Source organism: Crinia signifera, chromosome 7, assembly GCF_055691185.1.
Source record: "Crinia signifera chromosome 7, ASM5569118v1, whole genome shotgun sequence".
NCBI classification, from domain to species: Eukaryota; Metazoa; Chordata; class Amphibia; order Anura; family Myobatrachidae; genus Crinia; species Crinia signifera.
This window is the reverse complement of record NC_139223.1, coordinates 59,943,644-59,967,056: the sequence shown is the minus strand read 5'-3', so window position 1 is coordinate 59,967,056 and position 23,413 is coordinate 59,943,644. Positions and strand designations below refer to the sequence as shown.

At 44.7% G+C, this 23,413-nt stretch overlaps 1 protein-coding gene and 1 pseudogene across 4 annotated transcripts in view; one reads left to right on the top strand and one right to left on the bottom strand.

Annotated features, from left to right (window-relative positions):
• The window catches only part of LOC146020215 (tectonin beta-propeller repeat-containing protein 1-like), a 30,738-nt gene extending 20,235 nt beyond the window's left edge, over nt 1–10,503 (bottom strand). For 2 of the 3 annotated variants that reach the window (XM_083153172.1, XM_083153174.1), the window contains exons 1-4: nt 10,346–10,503; nt 3,842–4,070; nt 2,769–2,951; nt 848–970 (exon numbers count right to left, since the gene is read on the bottom strand). In XM_083153172.1, the coding sequence (XP_083009298.1) occupies nt 848–970; nt 2,769–2,951; nt 3,842–4,066 (531 nt within the window). In that variant the 5' untranslated portion in view covers nt 4,067–4,070; nt 10,346–10,503. The remainder of the gene's footprint in view (nt 1–847; nt 971–2,768; nt 2,952–3,841; nt 4,071–10,345) is intronic. The other variant, XM_083153173.1, reaches the window with a different exon arrangement.
• Nucleotides 1–16,746, top strand: part of LOC146021189 (uncharacterized) — a 56,142-nt pseudogene extending 39,396 nt beyond the window's left edge. Inside the window, exons 8-9 of the transcript XR_014450868.1 lie at nt 11,815–11,928; nt 13,276–16,746. The product of XR_014450868.1 is annotated as an uncharacterized LOC146021189 (transcript). The remainder of the gene's footprint in view (nt 1–11,814; nt 11,929–13,275) is intronic.
• Nucleotides 16,747–23,413: the final 6,667 nt, after the last annotated feature.

The following is a 23,413-nucleotide window of genomic DNA, read 5'->3' as shown; positions in this document are numbered from 1 at the left end:
CAGGGTACTACAAAGGGGTGCTTGGCGCAGTGAGACACCACTCAGGGTACTACAGAGGGATGCTTGGCGCAGTGAGACACCACTCATGGTACTACAGAGGGATGCTAGGCAGAGAGAGCCACCACTCAGTGTACTACCGATCCCTCTGTACTACACTGAGTGGTGGCTCTCTTTGCCTAGATTGGCACTCTGAGACACCACTCAGTGTACTACAAAGGGATGCTAGGCGCAGTGAGACACCACTCAGTGTACTACAGAGGGATGCTAGGTGCAGTGAGATACCACTCATGGTACTACAGATGAATGCTAGGCGCAGTGAGACACCACTCAGTGTACTACAGAGGGATGCTTGGCGCAGTGAGACACCACTCAGTGTACTACAGAGGGATGCTAGGCGCTGTGAGACACCACTCAGTGTACTACAGAGGGATGCTAGCCACAGTGAGAAAACACTCAGTGTACTACAGAGGGATGCTAGGCGCTGTGAGACACCACTCAGTGTACTACAGAGGGATGCTAGCCGCAGTGAGACACCACTCAGTGTACTACAGAGGGATGCTAGCCGCAGTGAGACACCACTCAGTGTACTACAGAGGGATGCTAGGCGCAGTGAGACACCACTCATTGTACTGCAGAGGGGTGCTTGGCGCAGTGAGTCACCACTCAGTGTACTACAGAGGGATGCTAGACTGTGACTGTATCCACACAGGAATCAGTCACGCTGAGAAGGGCTGTTTGGTGAGACTGAAGCCAAAAAGTATAGGGACATATCTGTACCTTAATAACAAGCATACATAAGTATATTGTGACAAATTAACACCTCACACTGTTCGTAAAAGACACTTACATCTGCCCAGATGTTCCTAGACTTGTATCGCCTGTATCGGATCCACCTCCTGCGACGCACACACGAATTCCACTTCTTATCCTTTGTGTATGTAGCTGGAAAATCTATTGCGTATGTCCAGCCCTGCAAATGAGATTCCATTAGCAAATATTGCAGCAAGTAACTTTTCATTCCATCTCCATAACATCTCTAAGATAAGGCCTTTTCTCACACTGATGCCAAATAATGATTTGTCCAATCACTCAGCATCTCCTGCTTTGGTAATTGTTACCTCCTCTTCTCTGGTTCTCCCTACTCACCTTTCCCTGCTTCCATCCATCATGAACTCTGCAGCCAATCTCACTTCTACCTGCTCTGTGCCAGCTTACCTCCTCTGCAACTTACCTCACTGGCTGCTTATCCCCCTCTGAATCCAGTTCAACTTCCTGATCCTCACTCTTACTCAATCTCTCTGCCCCCACCTACATCCTCATCATAATTTCTGTTCACTCTCCCTCCGTTCTTCCTCCAGTTATAACCTCCCCTCCATCCAGGATATATCTAACATTCACCGCTAAAGCCCCGTACACACGGGACGATTCTAGCAAGAATCACCAGGGAGGATATGGTCTCGGAGTTATGCTGTGGTGGATGAGGAATTTTAAAAAAATTCCAAAAAGTAAAAAAAAATTGGGAAAAAAAATCATGTCGGCCTTTTCCCCCTGTCAACCTATTGCATGTCGACCTTTTGTTATCGACCTCTTCACAGTGTATCTAGACACTGTAGATCTATGAGTCGGATACCTAATATCAATCATCTCTTGCTGTGAGTAGCAGGGCTGCAGCACGCTGACCAGTGTTAGAGTAGCAGTGGTATAACTGGCGTTGTAATTGGTGGATCATATACTGCATAATGCACAATAATCCCAGTGTCTCACCTGCTGCCACTTATAATGTCCCAAATTGCCCCGTAAGAAGTCTTTCCTGCATCATGGGAATGGGAGAGATGGAACTGAAGGGGCAATATAGGTAGTTTCTGCTGAGCAATGTTCATCATTTCTTGGTTAGATACTGTAGGTGCCTTGAAATCTCCCCTTTGGTCTCATAGACTGTTCCTTGGCAGGACATGGAAGATCCCTATTGCAGACAACTTCTTGTATATTGTATTATGATATACCAGCAGATGAGCAGCTTTGAGGACGACTTTGCATAGCGCTGCACTATGCAAAGCAGTCCCCTCTCCCTGATGATGGCGCCGGGCAGAAGGAAAGCCGCTCAGTGTGTATGCACTAAGCGGCTTTCCCCCCAGCAAAGAACACGATCATCGCTGTCCATACAGTCGTCCAGTGTGTATGGACCTTTAGACATTCCAGGCTTGCAATACAAAACTATTTATACAGTGCTCGTAAATGGCGCAACTTGCAGCCCAAAATGTATCTCCAAGGTGGCACCCACACCTCAACAACAGGAAAAAGCAGTAGAGGTGGAGAATACAACTCGAAGGCGCAAAACTGTGTATAATAATACTTCTGTGTTTCTTGGTGTTCTACTGAATGGTTCTCGAAATAAAGAAAAAATATAAACTGTGTTAGTGTTCAGGTTTCATTTCAACCAATTAGAATGTGCAGTGATGGGCGTACCCCTACTCACAGTCGGTAGAAGGTCTTCACACTTATAAAGGTTTCTTTGTGCTTCAGAAGGGGCATCCACTCTTTTAATGAGGAGTTTAACGTCTGGAGGTAGTGCTCCCCCAACTCACGGTAGATTAAGGAGTCTTGAAGCTTATAAAGGTTTCTTTATGCCTCGAGTATGGTGTCCACTAATGAAGTCTGGGGTTCAGTTCTTGGAGGTAACGCTCATAATGTAGAGATTACACAGCTTTGCGCCTTCGAGTGTTATTCTCCACCTCTACTGCTTATTCCAGGCATGCAACAGTACTTACCCCTTTTTCTGCTGGTTCTCCTCCTATATTCTCATCAATGTACCAATCAGACTCCCACTCCCAGTGAGATGAGGGCAATTCAAAGCTGTCCAGCTGCTGGTGCCTCAAGCCAGTGACATCACTCCACTGCCAGCGGTCACTCGGGAGCAGCTTCTCACAAAATCCATCCACTGGATTCCAGCGCTGCAGCACACAGAGGGTCAAAAGAGGAGGATTGAAGAGGACTTAATATTGTCATTATTTTATCATCGATTAACATTTCTAAAAAATAAATAAATGTAAATACCACGAAATTTAAAACATCAAAATAAAGCATAGAATAAGAATGTGTATCTCGCTTCTCGGGTGCATGAGACCTACTGATGTTGTGGTCAAATAATCTTGGCAATGACAGAGGTCCCCATGTTGCCCTGGAGATGCCCAAACTTCCTTATACATGATAAGAGCACTTGTTGAACACAGCAACCCTTGGATGGCAGAGACAAATTCTTATCTATGAAGTCTCTCACAGAAAGTAATGTTATTTCACCAGCATGCGTAATCATTTCATTCAGCTGGCTGATAGAGGAATGTATATTGTACAGAGCTTAGAGTAATACTTTAAATCATTTCTCCTTGTATTGGCTTCTACAGTACATGGCAGTCCTGTCCATTTTTACACTGCAATATAGATCTCACTTTGAAGTAAAACCCCACCCAAATCTAATTCTTTCTGCACATGTTACATCTGCCCCACCTGCAGTGCACATGGTTTTGTCCATTTCAGAAGGAAATTGCCTCTGCGAGTGAACCAGAATAAGTGCCCTGATGTTGAGTTGAGCTAATGTCACTCATGGGAACAATGCACTTTCTGCCTCTGTATTGTCGCTAGTTCCTGATGAATGGACACCTTGCATTGTCAATGGTAACGGATTTAGGCCATAAATAGTTCTTCTATGTACTGTAATGAAGGTTTCTCATCTCTTTTTAAATAAAAATGAATATTAAAAAACTTGAAATTTTCACAATTCTTAGTTTAGACCAACAACATCCAATAGATATAACCAAATATACAAGTGACCTGGATTGCACACCTGATTCTCGTAGGTCTCTTCCTGGTACCGGATTGGTAGGTCGCTGGCATGTACATAGATATATATCTCATTGTTGCCGGCGATGCCCCAGCAGCACGCTTGTACAGCAGATATACGTTTGAACTGGAGATGGTCGTCTTTACATAGATCCCACTGTTGGCCATCTGTAGACAGAGTGTATACTTTGCCCCAAATATCTGCTGCCCATAGCACAGTGTTCACCATCCTGCTGCCAAAAACAGACACAAGGTACAAATCAGATATGATGGGTAGGATGAAGAGCACAAGGGTAGGGAGCAAAGCAAGTAACTGTGTAACTGCTGCACATTGGTAACCACATGTTGCAGTGCAGATGGGGCAGATTAATAAAGTGCAGAGATTTACAGGCTTCACTCATGAGGGACGTATCAAGGAACATTCCCTGTTCTCCAGATGCTTGAGTCAGGGAAATCCAACATGTTGGAAATACAGTGTTACAACTGTGCTAAGCAGTGATTGGTCCCTTGTACAGTGCAGGGAGGTGAGTCGGAGAAGCAGCAGCACTGTGCACACACCCCATAATGAGGAAAATAGGGAATGTGATGTGAGGACACACTCACCCAGTCAAGGCCACATCAACTTTTCGGGCACGTAATAAGTCCCAGCAAAAGTTGGGAGGTGTGCTGTAACCATGTTTGTAAATGAGTTCTAAAAATGACTTACTATAGTACTTACTGTAATATAAAACACACGAGAACTACCTGTTATACACGGACAATGCAGACATAACCCTAATTTGCTGCCATAGCCCAAATTCCCATTCACAGTTTGGTAACCTCAACCATAAAGAGAGAACAAACTCAGTGGAGCTTTTGCAAATTAAGTCTTGGCAGCAATTATCAAGGAAAGCGCTTACCCTTGTTTTCCCAGAAACTTCCCGGATCCCATGTTATCACCTGAATACAAGTCATTAACATGACAGTAAAATCAGGCTATAATTGAACAGCCCGATGATACCATTGTGCTTAAGTCATGAAATTAGCCCATTTGTGCCGTGCGGTAAATTACCATCAGCAATAGGGTACCACCCTTACACTAACTCATACAATATTGCAGTGTACACCTAAAGGGGCTACACACGTAGAGATTTGCTGAGCGTTCTGAGCAGCATTAGATCGCTTAGCATATAGATATGTGTCAGCGCTGTTGCTGAGTGATGTCAGGGACAGTGTTCTCCGGTGACATCACTGGCTCTGACCGATTAATATCCAGTGTGCTGAATATTAGTTGACTGGGTGATAGCGATGAGCTGGCCGCACATCACTATGGTCCCTACACACAGATCTAGTGAGATTGCTTAGAAAATGCCTTGAAATCGCCCCGTGTGTAGGCCCCATAAGATGAATTTATTGAGCAATATGCTTACCAATATCATACAAGGAAAATCAGTTCATCCTAAACCTCAAGTCATGGATTAGATCTTCCAGCGGTAGTGAATAGTGATTATGTCATTATAATGAATTATGTATGGCCTTATCGTGTACACTAGTGCTTCGACTGCATTCTTTTGACTTACAAGTCTTGAGATCCTAAAAGTAAAAGGTCCATACACAATGGGCGACTATGCAATGCCGTCCTCAAAGACGCTCATTTACTCATAAGATGCAGCTTATATTAGATGCCAACTTCCCAGTCCCACAGAAGCCCCTACACACGCAGTAATTTCTAGCAGAGTGTGTATGAGGCTCGCACAGTGACAGCTGGCTACACAGTACTCAGCTGATCAGGAGCATGTACACAACCAGGTGAGTAACAACAAGCGTGTGTACCCAGCTTTATTCTCACAGAGCTGAAATTCTAATTCTAAAGTCAATTCTCAAATTGTTCTAGTTTCATATCCACAAACCTAAATAGGAAGCATTAATGCCAAGTTGACGCTTATGGCCCAAAACATAAGTTTAAAAAACCCACAAATAAAAATCAGTATCAGCAGCAAAATGTCGAGTCCCAAACTCCCCAATATGCATCCAGCTCTTTACCAGTAACATATGTGCACACCCGCCCAGATCATACGCACAAGAAACATCTTTAGAACGGATTTTGATTCACATTTGTCAGATTTAAACAATAAATAATATAGAAGGGTACTTGTTTCCTAGAACGGCGCCCACGATTTTGATCTTAGGCATCGCAAGGAAAAAAATCGCGACGCTCGCATCGCATGCGGCCAAAAAATCGCATGCAATGCGACCGACGCGATTACCGCGATTTTACATAGGGAACAATGTTAAATGGCCCAATTGACCTGATTTCACATAGGGAACAATTTTAAATGGCCCACAGACCCCAAATACCCACCCTGAAGTGTGAAATGGCCCCCCCAATTGTTAACGCCACCCCACGATCAACTTCAACCCGAAGCGTGGTGAGCGCAGCGTGCCCGTGAGGGGCGACAGTACGCGTCCTCCGACTTTTTTATACCCCCACTATCCACGTCGGCGTGGAGTTGAGAATAGAAAGTGTGGCGAGCGCGAAGCATGGCGAGCGTAGCGAGCCCTGCGAGGGGACGCGGAACATGCTGCCGAAGCGTGGCGAGCGCAGCCAGCCCCGTGAGGGGACACGGATTACTTAACATGTATTCCACATGCGCTCGCCACACTTCGGACTCGTATTCCGCGTCTGCTCGCCACGCTTCGGGCTCGGTGGCTCGCTGCGCTCGTCACACTTTCTATTGTCAACTCCACGCCGACGTGGATAGTGGGGGTATGAAAAGGTCGTAGGACGCGTACCGCCGCCCCTCGCGGGCTCGCTGTGCTCGCCACGCTTCGGGTTGACGTTGATCGTGGGGTGGCGTTAACAATTGGGGGGGCCATTTCACACTTCAGGGTGGGTATTTGGAGTCTGTGGGCCATTTAACATTGTTCCCTATGTGAAATCAGGTCAATTGGGCCATTTAACATTGTTCCCTATGTAATATCGCGGTAATCGCTTCGGTCGCATCGCATGCGATTTTTTTGGCCGCATGCGATGTGACCGACGCGATTTACATTTTACCATGCATTTCTATGTAAAATCGCGGCCATTGCATCGGTCGCATCGCATGCCATTATAATGGCATGCAATGTACATGCGATGCCCGCGATGGGCGCCGTTCTAGGAAACAAGTACCTATAGAAGTTGAAAGGGAGAAGGGAAAGTGGACTCTTTTTGTGGGGCACGCTTTGTTTTCTGATTCTGATTTAAAATATAACTTTTATTTTAGATTATTTAAGATAAGGCGAACGTACATGTCAAACAAAACAAACATCAAACAGAAAAGGACAAATAACATAAACTCTGCAGTGAGCTTTTTATAATATGCTATGCAGAGTGAGTTCTATATCAGAACGTACAATAAAGAGATGTGCCTAGCAGAGCTAATTGCTATATCCGCTAGGAATCGTCTGAAGGGTTTTTATAAGTTATTTATGGGGAAAATAAATCTTTTCCCCATAAATAACTTATAAAAACCCTTCAGACGATTCCTAGCGGATATAGCAATTAGCTCTGCTAGGCACATCTCTTTATTGTACGTTCTGATATAGAACTCACTCTGCATAGCATATTATAAAAAGCTCACTGCAGAGTTTATGTTATTTGTCCTTTTCTGTTTGATGTTTGTTTTGTTTGACATGTACGTTCACCTTATCTTAAATAACCTAAAATAAAAGTTAAATTTTAAATCAGAATCAGAAAACAAAGAGTGCCCCACAAAAAGAGTCCACTTTCCCTTCTCCCTTTCATTGCATACAATCGGACTCAGGGGAGCACCGCCAACACACAGAGACCACTTACCCCGCATAGGGACACAACTTCTAATAAAAGTTGGTATCAGGCAACTCCGGCCGAACCCCACCGGAGTGGCGAAAGGGGTCTCTTTTGACCCAATTCACACTTGGTGGGCAATACCTAGTGCGGCTCCCAACCCCCCGCTTTCTCTACCTATAGAAGTTATAAGCTTCCTTCTTCTGTCCAAATTACAGTATCAAAAATACATTCTTATAAAAAATCTGTAAAATCATATAATAAAGGATGGAGAGTAATCTAAATAAAACAAACAAATAGAGAAAACCAAGAAAATACTTTGCTCGATGCAAAAGTAAAAACCTACAGTTGTCATTGTTGTGGATAAGATGTCATTCCGGAAGTATAAATCACATTAATCGAGCGCAGGAGAACAATGATGATGTAATGAAGGACACAGTGTACAAGGTATATCAGGTGTTACCTTTTATATGATTGTCAGGCACAGTCGGCAGAAGCTCACTGATGCCTGCAAGTCCCATGCTCTCACATTACCCCCACAACTCACTGGCGCCATCTGGGGTTGCAAAATTGTTGTTGTTTACCTGTTTTGCTTTGTGGAAGGAGTTTCTGGATACCCTTCTTTGCAATTTCTGTGGCAGCCTAGCGCAGAACTGTAATAGACATTACTTGGTCTGTTTTTCTGTACCCCCACAGGGTCAGTATCACTCAGGGAACAGTGGGGTGACTGAGCCAGAATAGGATCAGACATAGAGGATGTTTGCCATGAGAGAGTATCAGACAAACGAGTGTGGTGTAGCAGGATGACTACACACGGTCGACAAGGAAAAGGTCAACTCATCAATGTCAACAACTAAACATGTGGAGCCGTACGTACACTCCCTTCCTGTCAATCACTTTGCCGCTACGTCCTCACTACAAGCACGATTGTAAAGGTGCCTTATCCTATGCTCACTGCAATCACAGCACATGTGCAGTTTGCTGACAAACACTCCATTGTGTGAACGTCGCCCACTACATGCAAACATGAATTAGGCCCAATATTCAGCAGCACGCATAGTTGCCTCATACAATAGGCCTGACACAGCGTGTTTTCCTGTGCACCTTTATGGGTGTCAAGGAAAACCATGCAATGATGGGGTGTGGTATGCGCCTCCGACAGTGGGGATCCCGTCTGCTGGTGCTCCGACAGAGGGGCGAGCGCAAAGAAGCCCCTTGCGGGCTCGCTGCGCTCTCCATGCTGCGGGCCTGGTGGCTGGCTATGCTCGCCACAGGTTATATTCTCCCTCTATGGGGGTTGTGGACCCACACAAGGGAGAATAGCCCCTGTGAGTCAGAATCCCCACTGTCAGGGCATCATCTGGCACCCCAATGATGTTGGTGACAATGTGACATGTTACTAATTTAATTGCCCCCATACTGCTAGCCTGTGAAGGTCTTTGAAAAGATGTGTGTGTGTGTGTGTGTGTGTGAGATTTGCAGGAAAATTGTCGGGGTGCTAGGAGCGGGAACGCTGTTGTACAATTAGTTGGTGGGATTTAATTGACAGAAAATGGTCCTATGAGCAGATTGCAGCTGTCATTTACTGTATCTAGCACAGGCCAAGGAAAGTCACCATGTAATGGTGATAATGAGAATTAATAAGCACAGATAGAGAATAAACATAATACATTGTTGGTGAAGCTTAAATCTGTACCTGACCCTGAGTGACATAAACATGTGTGGAAGCTGTATAATTGTGTGTGTGTACTGTGGGGGATAGTCTCCGAGTAGTATTGCCTGTGGACCGGTAATTTTGGTACTGTGCTGCACGCACGGTATACGGTCACTAGGTCTACAGTCACTATGTCGACATGCATTGTGTCGACCACTGAAGGGGATGCGAAGCACTTTTTTGTAGTCCATGTCGACATTCGCAAAAAAACATGAAAACCCCATGTCAACCATTTGACTGTCTACCCTCCCAATGTTGACAAAATGTGTGTGTCGACCTTTTGACCCTGCCATGTTGACATTTGCCATGTTGTCATAATGATCCACACCTATGCTGCACCCCGGGGATGATTTGGGCCGCCCTCAGCCTTATATATAATAGGGGTTCTGCGTATTTACTGTAGAAAGGGATTCTCTCAGGGAGGAGGAAGCCATCACATAGCAGAGGGGTCTTCAAGAGAAAAACAATGCTCATTTTATAGAGATAGGTCTTCAAAAAATGACTGCCCAATATTCTCTATATGACTGAACTAACTTGTGCAATTTACCAACATATATGCTGACATTGCTGTCTCCTTACATGAGGTCATGGAAGGAATAGTAATGACTTCAAGTAGATACATGATAATAAATAAGACCACAAGGCAATATGTTGTTTTAAAAACAAAGAGTATTTACTGTATGTATAAATCTATGCAATATAATAAGTATTGAGAAAAAAAATAAAAATACATATATATATATATATATATATATATATATATATATATATATATATATTAGTACAGATAAGCAGCCCACCATGCAATGTGGGCACAGTATGTTGGGCACAGGCTATAGGCTATGTTGTGTGAGGTGACAGTGCCCGCAGGGAGTGAGTGTAAGTCCCCCTGGCCATCTGGAGTGCTAACCCTGTATGTCCCGGCGGCCAGGAGTGACAGGCTGGTGGAGGACTGGCAGCGCCAGGCAGCCCCGGCTACAGGGAACATGAAAGCAGCAGCAGCTTACCTGGCCGCCCCCCAGTGACACGCAGGCCCCGGTCACACACATGGGGAATGTTGACACAGTGAGGCCATCGCGTCTCTATTCTCCCCCTCCCAGCAGCAGGCACAGGGGCGGGCACTGCCCAGATCCGCGCTCTCCTATTGGGTATAGCATCAGGAGAATGTCTACTAGCTCAGCTGCCATTGGTTGCAGCGCTCCACGTCAGACTCGGTGACAGCGACATACAGTAGGCTGCAGCCTGCTGCCCATGCCCACACATTGGCAGGCAATGGTGGTCGGATGGGGGCAGTAGTGTGCAGGGGAGGGAGCAGGCAGGGATCTAGTCATGACGTTACATCCTCCTGTCTGCCGCCTAGTGGTGACCGGAAACGGTATTTTGTAAATAACAAACAGTGCAGCGGCAGCCCCTGCTTTTATTTATGGTACAGTGCAGCCCGGGGCTCTGATGCCGGGTACAGCAGCCGCTGCTTTATTCCCGGCCGTGTCTCTGTGTGCAGGAGCAGATCCACCTCTGACATAGTAAGTTATGTGCAGGAACAATACTTAGATCACTGTCTCCATCAGTACCTGCAGATCTCTGTGCCCATCATCACCCATAGCCATGATCAGCGCAGCTGTGACGGATGCCCCTGCCTGGTGGTACAGTACCTGCAGATCTCTGTGCCCATTATGACCCATAGCCATGATCAGCGCAGGCGTGAAGGATGCCCCTGCATGGTGGTACAGTACCTGCAGATCTCTGTACCCATCATCACCCATAGCCATGATCAGCGCAGCTGTGATGGATGCCATTGCCTGGTGGTACAGTACCTGCAGTTCTCTGTACCCATCATCACCCAAAGTTATGATCAGCGCAGATGTGATGGATGATGCCCCTGCCTGGCTGGTAGAGTACCTGCAGGTCTCTGTGCCCATCATCACCCATAGCCATCATCAGCGCAGCTGTGACGGATGCCCCTGTCTGATACAGTACCTGCCGATCTCTGTGCCCGTCATCACCCATAGCCATCATCAGCGCAGCTGTGACGGATGCCCCTGTCTGATACAGTACCTGCAGATCTCTGTGCCAGTTATCCATAGCCATGATCAGTGCAGCAGGACTTTGCCTGGATAATCAGTAATCAGTTCCGCTACATCTGATGCCACCTGATCTATAACAGCTGTGTGTATACAGGTATTATGATCCCCAGAAAACATGGATGTGTTGAAAATAACCACATTTCATTCCTTCTGGCAGATTATATCTAAAGGTGTTTACAATGTGGTCCTCCCAGATTATTCATACCCCATTGGTGGGTCGCGGATGTCCAGAAAACAGGGACACATGATCTGATCTTCTAAAATGCTGTCCGTCAGCGCCCACATTCTCTCTTTAAATGTTACATTTATTTGGATCGGTTCTACGGGTCTTTTTTTCTGTTTAGGTTTACGATACATACTAATATATAATATGATGACTCCTTTGTACATAGGGTGCATCAGTGAGACAAGCGCAATGGTGTCCATGGCTGAACGAGGAGCAGAGCCCTGTGTGACTGACCAATGGCATTCAGTGAAGGAGGAGCCTGATATTAATACCAGCACAGGTCAGTAATCTCAATCTTTCTGGCAGAGGTTTTCAATCACTGTCCTCAAGGCATCCTGACGGTCCAGGTTTTAAGTATATCCATGGTGGGCCACAGGTGACTTGGGTGATTCTGGTTGGTTTGCTAAAGCAAACTCTTTCTTTAATGGACAAAACCATGGGCCTTATTCTAGTTCACTCTTTCTGACAAAATCCTTTTTAGATGGGCAAAACCATGTGCACTGCAGGTGCGGCAGATGTTACTTGTGCAGAGAGAATTAGATTTGGGTGGGGTTTTACTTCAAAGTGAGATCTATATTGCAGTGTAAAAATAAAGCAGTCAGTATTTTCCCTGCACAGAAACAAAATTACTCACCCAAATCTAATTCTCTCTGCACATGTTACATCTGCCCCCCCTGCAGTGCACATGGTTTTGTCCATCTAAGAAGGATTTTGTCAGAAAGAATGAACCAAAATAAGGCCCTATGTGCACTGCAGGTGGGGCTGATGCAACATGCAGAGAGAGTTAGATTTGGGTGAGTTATTGTGCTTCTGTGCAGGGTAAATACTGGCTGCTTTATTCTTGGGTTGGGATCATTGGTCTACAGCATGATGGTCGACAGTCATTAGTTCGACACCATTAGGTCGACATGGTTCTAGGTCAAAAGGTCATTAGTTCGAAGGGTCGTTAGTTCGACAGGTCAATATTTCGACAATGTCTAGGTCCACATGGGGTTTTTCACTGTTTTTTTTTAACCTGAATCAGCTCAGTATGCTCGACAGGAGCAACAATTGAATTGATCCTTTGTTCACCATCTAGTGGCAGATGCAGGGAGAAACAATTAAATTCCACCTAAAAGTCACAAAGATAGAAAGTAAGTAATAATAATACTATAGTATTATATACATTAGCAAAGAAAGTCATGATATATTCCCTAGAGTAGCCTAAAGCTGTATACACATGCATCGATTTTTGGCTAGTTTCGATTTGATTTTGCTTATAGAAGCAAAATCAAATCCACATCGAATGGTTTTTAGGACACTTTCGATCTGCATTCGATTCGATGCGCGCTCCCGTTTTCTCAAAATCGAACAGAAAAATAGACTGTGCAGCCAAGGAAATATCGAATACGACCCAGTAAATCGAATGTGTACAATGTACCATGAATGTATATCGAATTCAATGTCTAATGCAAAAGTACAGATCTAATGCCAATGGCAAGATCTAATGCCATATATAATAGAAAATCGAATCTACCATCAAATCTAAAGCAAATCGAAGCGTGTGTACATAGCTTTAAACTAGCATAATTTAAATTCCTCTCATATTCATGATACAACTTTACTGAATACTTGTTGTTTTTGGCAGATGAAATTAAGAGTGAATACAAACTTGAACAAGACGACATTTCCCTTGGTTCGCGAGATTGTGAGGTAAATGGGTTAAATGTTACAAAACATGAAGACTGCGGGCTTCAGGAGATTCCAGAGGAGACACCATTGTCAAGCTCGGACTATGGGACTTTATATACAGACTGTACAGATCTGGCCACGCATAAGACAAATCCCAAAGGGGAGATCTCCTTTTTGTGCTCTGAATGTGGGAAAAGTTTTGCCAGCAAGCTAAAACTTAGCAGACATCAAAGAATTCACACCGGAATCAAGCCATTTTCATGTTCTGACTGTGGGAAAAGCTTCATCAGGAAGTCCCATCTTGTTATACACCAGAGAGTTCACTCCGGAGAGAAGCCATTTGCATGTTTCGAATGCGAGAAGAGTTTTGGGGATAAGTCGGATCTCATAAGGCATCAGAAAATCCATTCGGGAGAAAAACCGTATTCATGCGCCGAGTGTGGGAAATGTTTCAGCCGCAAGTTCCACCTTTACACACATTTGAGGATTCACGTTGGTCCAGCGACGTACCCGTGTTCTTTCTGTGAGGAATGTTTTAGAAAAAAATCTGACTGTGCCAAACACGAGAAGATCCATACCGGACAAACTGGATTTATATGCACCGAATGCGGAAAATCGTTTAAGCAGGAGTCTCATTTTATCACCCATGTCCGAATTCATACAGGAGAGAAACCATTTTCATGTGGCGAATGTGGGAAATGTTTTAGCGATAAGTCCGTCCTTGTCCGTCACCAGAAAATACACACTGGGGAAAAGCCGTATACCTGCTCCATGTGTGGAAAAGGCTTCATTCGCATGTCCCACCTGGTGATACATCAGAGAACTCATACTGGCGAAAAGCCGTTCGGATGCACTGAATGCGGTAAAGGTTTCCCTAACAGCTCGCGGCTCCTCAAACATCGCATAATTCACACAGAGTAGTGTGTACTGTCGCCGAGCCCTTCTGTAATATATGTGTGAGAAACAGTAAATCCATCTGTCCATATATGCTTTGTGTCGTACATTATCAGATGTTAGACTCCTGAAGTAGAGGTGCTGTTTGCTTGCTAGAGAATATCTCTAGTAAGTCACTTCCTGGTAGCCATTTTCTAAATGTTGAATATGACAAAATATTTTTTGTATCTCCTAAAACATGCAGATGGTATGTAACTTAAGCAGATGGTATGTAATGTGGCTTGGTTTAGTAATGTTGGGCCTGATTAAAATTGTTGTACAACGCCGATGGTGGGTGCAGCTCCGGTGAAGCTGCAACCTGATTGGCAGGCTGTGTCTATTTGGGGGCGAATAGGGTGGGTGTTTCATAAAACGGAGGGGTGTTTCCAAGACCAGTGTCTGCATCATCCACTGCATATTTCCTGTCTTCATCTCCTGAGTTTGGGGGGCCATTCAGCGCAAGCTCAGGGTTTCTTGGATGGCCGATGGTGATCTGATGCATGGTTTTGGGTCTGAGGGGTAGATGTGTGGTGCAGCGATAAGTGAGAAAATGGTAACTGCATCTGTTAAGTGTGGCAGTTGCCACTTCTCCCCATGTCCCCCCATGAAAGCGTTCCAATGTGCCAGGCAATGAATGAACGGTCAGCGGCACTGACTGCTGCAGCTATCGATTTTAACAGCTGTACGTGAGGCGAGTCACAGCCACTTGCTGTGGCGGCTGCTGGCTCTGGACAGCATGGGAGATGTTGCGTATGCAGAGGAGCTGGCCATACAGGGAGACACAGCTGATGTGTTGTGGCAATGACATGACCAGCCGGAGTGGTGATTTTTCCACCCCAGCAGCCGAGATGTTAATTAATCTCATTTGCATTGCTTCCTGCTTCCCTTCTATAGTGGTGTGATTCCTGTTGATATAGTACATGTACCCCAGGCATGGCCAAACTGTGGCCCTCCAGCTTTTGTGAAACTACACATCCCAGCATGCCTTGCTATAGTTTTAGCATTCCCTAATAGCAAAACTGTGGCAAGGCATGATGGGACTTGTAGTTTTACAACAGCTGGAGAGCCGTAGTTTGGCTATGCCTGATGTAACCCGAGTACTCAGATTTGCAATGCCTCCTGCAGCGTTCGCATATTTTCACATCACTGCTGCATCCAAAGACACAGCCTTAATGCAAATAACATATAAGTTAGAATCAGGCCTATAGTGGAATAGCTTCAAAACAGTCTGCAGCATTGTGTGCATAGATCACATATACTGTAATATAAGCTCTCAGGAGCATGTTCATGTGGTTTTTCTGTTTCTAATTAGAAGACTAATCTCACATATCAAAGTTCTCCTTATATTTATACTTCATTTAGAATCATCTGCCGATCCTCCACATCACCATTCGGGGTCACTCAGGAGTGCTCGGGCGTTCGTATATTCTGGCACCCGAACACTTGAATGCCAGAGCTCTCCCGAGTGGCCCCAAAAGGTTACCAACAGCCAAAGCCAGAAGCAGCAGCCCCAGAGGAGCAGGGGCTGCTGCAGAAGGCAGCGACTGACCCTTCTGTGGTGAGTATTTCTGGGGCAGGACAAACCTGCCCTGGTAGATTTTTCCTTTCCCAGGAAAGCCCACCACTCATGGGTTAAAAGGTGCGATCTTCTAGAAGGTGCTAGATAAATGATAAGAAGAATCTGATTTTTAGTAAATATACCCCTTAAGCTGTGTACACACGGGGGCGATAGGGGCTGAAATCGTTGGCAATATGGTCGCAGGCGACCATATTGCCAGTGATGGGAGTGTGCCCCAGCAATAAATCGCCGGGTGCTCGCACCCGTTTTCAGCCCCATTCGACAAGCTGATTACCTATGCGGCACCGCCCGGCAGAGGTTCCCTTTCATTAGCGACAATCTCTGGTCGCTGATGAAAAGGAGAAACTGAGCAATATATTGCTCAGCCATATATTGCTAGCAATATATCTCCCCCATGTGTACGGGGCTTAAGTGAGTATATGTGGGAAGTAATGGCGGTGTGGCGAATCAAACGCAGGTGGGTTTAGGGGGTCTCAGTCCATGGCTGCGTCTTTATACACTTACATTGACTCCTGGCAGCTTACTTCCAATTAAGGATCTCAACAACCGGAGATGGAGATGTCGACGGTGAGAGTCGTAGTACAAATCCCAGCGCCATTAGTGGATTTACAAAGAAACCTTTGTGTATGTAGTTGTGACAGGATTTGTGTGCACCTCTGAATCAGGCCCAGTCTTACCCAAGCTATGATATATACAGATGGCAAATATTGGTTGCTTGCACTTTAATTAGGTTTGGGCTACTAATGTATCTGGGGACAGCCCAGGTCCTTTATAACCTAACATTACTATTTTGTATGTATCTCAGAACTCTTGCTTCATCACTTGCATTGTTTTGTTCATTTTGTCACATTGCAGTCGGTGTGTATGTATAACTGTACTGTAATAAAGTTTCAGTGTGTGTGGTGTTTTCTCCTATGCCTGCTCTTCAATGTATTGATTTTGCTTATAACAGTCATAGTCCTGACCCCCGGGCTTATCACCTGGGCAGCTATTTCACCATCAGAAACCCTGATCCTCTGCCCTGGAAACACTTATATAAGGAAAGCACAGGTGCTTCTAATCAGCCTAACCCTAATCACATCAGTTTTCCTGCTGCTGCTCAAAAACCGGGACCGTATCCTTCATGTGTAAGTATGCTGTCCCTGCCACATATATTGTGTTCCACATCAAATTGAGGTGCTCATCCAGGGTTGCCGACTTTCTCATTCTCCTCTCCGGGAGAAGTCCGGAGAGATTCAGTAGCCGCCCAGGGGGCGGGGCTTAAACGTGACATCACTAAGCCCCGCCCCCATGCTGGTAAACCAGCGAATTCAGTGATCTCCGTGGAGGGGGCGGGGCTAAAATGACGCGATTGTGTCATTTTAGCTCCGCCCCCTCCTCTGAGACCCGAGGATCCCGGCATTTTAATGCCGCGATCCGGGGGACCCCCCTGAATCCGGGAGGGTTGCCCACCCTTCCGGGGGGCCGGGAGGGAGCCCCGATTTTCGGGAGACTCCCGGAAATTTCGGGAGGGTCGGCAACCCTGTGCTCATCCCTCCCGGTTACTGATGAGCACAAATTGCTTTAACTTTAGATTTGGAAAGCACTAAGGGGTAAATTTACTAAGATGGGAGTTCTATTGCAGATGGGATGTTGCCCATAGCAACCAATCAGATTCTACTTATTTATTTAGTACCTTCTAGACTCTGATTGATTGCTATAGGCAACATCCCATCTTCTATCTTAGTAAATTTACCCCTAAAGATGTTGTAAAACTGGCTACTACGGTCAAGCGTAACCATGGCCTTGGGAGTGATTAGGGGTAAAAAAGAGAAGTATTAGAACATGGAGCACATGAACTGAGACTGGGGGAGGGAGGTTCAGGAGAAAGTTGAGGAATAATTTTACACAAAGGGTAGTGGATAAGTGGAATAGCCTCCCATCAGAGGTGGTAGAGAGTAATATATTACAGCAATTTAAGCATACAAAGAAATAAGGTTCGAGTTTGGTTTGAGATAGAGATGTGCAGGTTCGGATTTACCCGGACCTCAAAACGGGATCTTATTGGCTATATGCTGTCACATGTTTTTGCTCCAATGCATGTGACAGCTGGATAGCCGTTTTGAGTTCCGGGTAAATCCGGACCTACACATCTCTAATTTGAGTTAACAATACAGGCAGACTAGATGAGCTGAGTAGATGTTATCTGCCACCAAATTCTATGTTTCTATAAAATATTTGGCTACTTACTGGCTGACAGGGAGGTTGACCCGATTTCTGAGATCCTCCCGGCCATTCCAGTAGGGTAGGCAACCCTGTTCTATAAGCAAACCCCTCTGCAATATATACCGCTAACTTGCCATTGCATCGGTCCAGTCTGAAGAGGTGAGCAAGTGTGACCTGTGAAGGTCATGTACGGTAGGAATGTACCCATTTTACAACTGAGATGTGATTTAATGAGAAGATGATATTTGTAGCCTCTGCTTGGAGTAGTCATGAGGTGATTGGGTTTTTTTTAGGTAGATTTGGGCTCAAACTACACCATACAAAAAATAAAATAAAAGATGCAAACTTTCATGGGCCTAAATTCATACCTTGTCATATATAGGTTTGCTGGTGCTCACATATGCAGACAAGAGGTGGAGTGGACCAGAATAAGGGCCAAGGCCCACTGTGACTACAGCCTGAGAAAGTATCCTTACTCAGACTTGCATTCGCATTTGCGTGGTTACCGGGACCGTGCATGTGCAGAAGTCCCGCTAGAGCTCCAAGAACATCACAGAGACAGGTTTATTTTGCAGACCCTCTTCCCGCAGATATTCAATAACACATTTCGGTGGTAAAGTCTGCAATCTGGTTGCTAATATCATGCCCAGATTACATTGATTAAGCGATTCATGATCAACAGACCTCACTAACTACTACTACACCCCACTCTCTCAGGAACTGAACAAAGAGCAAATGTATATTTGTTTTGCTGTGCAGACATTACTGTACCACATTGCATATATATAGAAAGTAGCATTGGTATCACAGACATTTACTGCTACGACAGTACAAATCAGAACAAAAGAATAATATTTACCAGTCACCTGTCACCATGCCCATCAAACATGTCATGCCCCAGAATAAGGGAAGCTTGGCAGTCTGGCTTGGTTCAGGGGGTATGGCTGCACATTTATCATGCCCCCTAATCAGCAACCCTGGGTTGAGCTGTAAAACAATTATGAAGCATTCATTTATGTTATTTTGATTATTTAAAAAAAAAAAGATTTACTTTCTCTCTATATAATATATATATATATATATATATATATATATATATATATATATATATATATATATTGGGGATGTGAGTAGAGATATGGGTGACATTTAATAGGATGCGATTTTGGATTTTTGGCGATAATTCGGCAACAAAATGGCGTTATCGCATTTTTTGCTGAAATCGCCAATTTAATAGGGTGCGCCAAGTCCCGTAAATCGCACTTTTTTTGCGATAACTCGCACTTTCTCACTTGCCGGAATTTTTTTTATCGCATCCAGGTGTTTTCGCATAGAAAAGTATACAAATCGCTTTTTTTAATGGAATGCGCAAATGGAATTCCCATACATTTCCATCAATATTTAGGGCCGTAGTCCGAGGCCTAGAGCAGAAGCTGTTGAACCTGAGGTATCCCTTGGTGACTACATGCTGGTAAGTACATTATTAAAATGTTGTGTACCAGTGGTGTTGAACTCATGGGTCTTCAGCTGTTGTAGAACTACACATCCCAGCATGCCCTGCCACAGTTTAAGCAATCCAATATATCAAAATTGTGCCAGAACATGCTGGAATTTGTACTTCCACAACAACTGGAGGGCCATGAGTTTAACACCACTGGTGTATACCTATTCCATTTAAAAGTAAACCCACAAGAGCTATTTACACCCATACATTCCCATTACCATATAGATAAAACCAATTAAGTATTACCACAAAAACATTAGGAGTAAATAAACCATAGAAACATTGTTATAGTAAATTACATCTTTACTGATTTGCAAAAATAGGCTCCTTTTAGTGGGACAAACATTTACCATGTGAGCAAAAAAGGAAAATACAAGAGCTTATTAACATGTATAGAAATTAGAAACAAAATGGCAAATTTTTTAGATGCCTGAGCCCACGCACATCCTCCCTCCTTGGCACCTGACCGCAGCCCACCCCTGGTCCTAACACTCCGACGTGGGGGTGAAGTGGGTGAGCCACTCACTGGTGTACTGGAGATACTACTTACAGTAGATGCTGCTGCCCCTAACAAATTAAGCTCCATGTGATTTATTTGACCCTGCATAGCAATTAAGGCATTTGTCTGTGCTGTTAGAGCTTGATTTTGCCCAATAATAGTTTAACTTAGGGTGGCAATATGACTATTGTGTTCCCGTAGGGCATTAGTAATTTCAGACAAACGTGTGTCCAGGGTAGTAGCCATCCGGACTTGTGTGCCCACAGCAACACGTACACTTAGGGTCAATTTTTTTACTTGCTGAAACAAGTTTCTAATGTAACCTTGTACTGTATGTTGCCAATTTGATGGCTTTGCATGGGCATGAACTCAATCTGCTTACTTTTAAAATTATGCAATGAGTTAGCTATTTCAGCAGGGGTAGTTGGTGTGTGGGGTGTTTGGGTGGGTGGGGGTTGGTTGGGTGTCACCACAGTTGTTGCCTTATCAGTCTGTGATGTTGTGATGGTTTCTTCTTCAGGTGAAAAAGACTTGACGGGCTGAAGAATAATTTCCATTTCTTCCTCCATCATTGGCAAAGATTGTGTGGGTTGCAGCCCTAGTTGTGATGTTCCTGTGGATACAGAAAAATTGGTAAGTATTCAAGCATACTAGTGCAGTATATGTGTAGTTAGCTGTTACTAAGGTGTATTGAGGGTTATTTCACATAACAATGGGTATTATGTACTTACACATGTGTAATAAACCGGAAAGTATATTAATTCCCTTTTCCTTTCCTCTAGAACAGGGGTGTCAAACACAAGGTCTGCGGGCCAAATCCGGCCCACCAGACCTCTTCATGTGGCCCGTGCAGCCGCCGCCAGCCTTCACCTTTTATTCTCGTTTTTTTTTTTAAACAAGAAAGCCGCCTCTTCAGCGCATGTGCGGCAGCCTACAAGCCAGAGAACGTCTGCCCTCTAGCGCAGTGCCGCCGGTCGTCAACCCCTCCTCCGCTCCCACCTGCTGTATAGAAGCCAGAGAGAGAGGAAAGAGCAGGTCCGTCGTGGTGAATGGTGCTGCTGCTGTGCGCTCCAGGTCACTTACTGCTGAGTGTGCACTGCACAGTGACCGGTAACACGCTGCCCCCCACTCCTGGAGAGATAGTGCGAGGAGCGCTACTCACAGGAGGGAGGGGGAAATGCGCCTGTGTGAGAGCGCAGCTGTGTCCATGGTGGTGGAGCAGCTCAGACTGGAGTGGACGCATCAGAGCGGGTAAGTGTCAAACTCTCTGCCTATGTGTGTGTGTGTGCACTGGCACATTGCAGCCCATCATTAATTGCTGTGTCCCATGATAATAAGCAGGACATATGCCCTAAGACTGAGTGCTGCCCCCCTGTGCAGGCAGCGTGTGCCCTAATGCACTGCAGTTCACAGCAATAGCAGGAGGGAAATGCTACTGCTGAGTATACAATAATTGAATGCAGTGACAATAATTTATGATAATAAAGAGTGGACACATAGTCCTACAGATACAACCGGCCCTTTGAGGGTGACCAAACTGCTGATGCGGCCCCCGATGAATTTGAGTTTGACACCCCTGCTCTAGCAGGTAAGTGTATTAACTGTAGGAATGTCCATGGCAATGTTTCTTTCTTTTATATATCAGGTATTTTATTTTATAAGTTAAAACATTAAAAGGTATATGCAATAAACATTGCATTAATACAGTAAAAGATAGTTACGATCACGACGGACACAAAACACAGAACTATAAGACAATTTATATATATATATTCAGCATAGATATACTGTTACCATTTTCACATGACATAAAAATGACAATATTATCAGTATTATATGCTAAAATACTACTTTATTATTGCACAATAATATACCTGCTGCAGCTGTAAACTTTTACTTTGTCTGTCTATTTATTAGGTAGTCATTTATAACCAGAGCGGCTATTTTTGTTTTGTAGATTGGAGTCCCGCACTGAGTATCCTGGCAATGGGCTTACTGTATTTGTAATCCACAAGTGAGAGTGAATCAGGTAATAATTGCTGGGTTAATCACACTGTAACAACACTGTATATATCCTCTCTCCACTTTTCTTCATATCCTTTGCCTAAGCGTGTAAGTCACTGTAGCAGGAAGCCATCTGTATAAAGTCTTTACACCATATTGCTTATTACAGTCACTGTTTCACCATCAAATACCGTACTATTATTAGTCAGGGAAAATGATGACTTCTCTCCTTCTGATGAGGAACCACATAAATGTCTGCCTGTTGTACAGTTATCATCTGAGGTAAACGCAGTCTCTGGGCAGTATTCAATGAGAAAAGTTCTCCGTGTTTTGTGGAGAATTTGTGCTTTGTTCGCCTTGGACGGAGCATTTTGCTCTCCAAAAGCGAGCAACCCTATTCAATGTGAAATTCTCTCCGTCTTTCTAAGTGATTTTCTCCGTGTCTCTCCGTGTAGCAATTCTCCATCTTTTGATGGGGAGCTGGAATGTGAACTTTTAACCCCTTCCCGACATTTGACGTACATGTACGTCATGGCCGGGATGTACTTCCCGACACATGACGTACATGTACGTCATGGCTTTGAACTGTCACCGCGTCTATAGACGCGGTGACAGTTTGGAGATGTCTGCTGTCCCTGACAGCAGACATCCCCCCTCGCTGCCCAGGGGGGGCAGGGATGCCCCCCCCGGTCGGCGATCGCTGTGATTGGCTGTTCAAATGTGAACAGTCAATCACAGCGTTTCCTGTGTTACCGGCGGCTAAGCCGCTCGGTAACACAGTGATCGGTGGTGATCGGTGCTGTTAAGTACAGCACCGATCACCACCGATCGCCAGCACCCCCTCCCACCCACCCGGCAGCTCACCCGGCAGCTCATCCGGCAGCTCACCCAGCTGTCCCTCCTTCCGGCAGCCGCAGCGCACGCAGCGCTTCCCCCCTCCCACCCCCCGCCAGCTGCAGCACAAATAAAATAAATAAAATACATAAAATGAGATGTAAATGTTCTGAATTATATATATATATATATATATATATATATATGTGTATATATATATATATACACATATATATATATACACATATATATATATATATATGTGTATATATATATATATACACATATATATATATACATATATACACATATATATATATATATATATATATATGTGTATATATATATATATATATATATATATACACAAGGTGTCAGCCTGGCACTCCCGGGGTGCTAGTGCAACTGCCGTGGGTGCCTTCTGGCAGGGGGAAATGCAGGTCTCAGCTCAGTAACAATCAGCGGCACTCCAACGGACTTCAAAACAGCAAACTTTTAATGCACAATAGTGACCAACGTTTCGGGGACAACGCTCC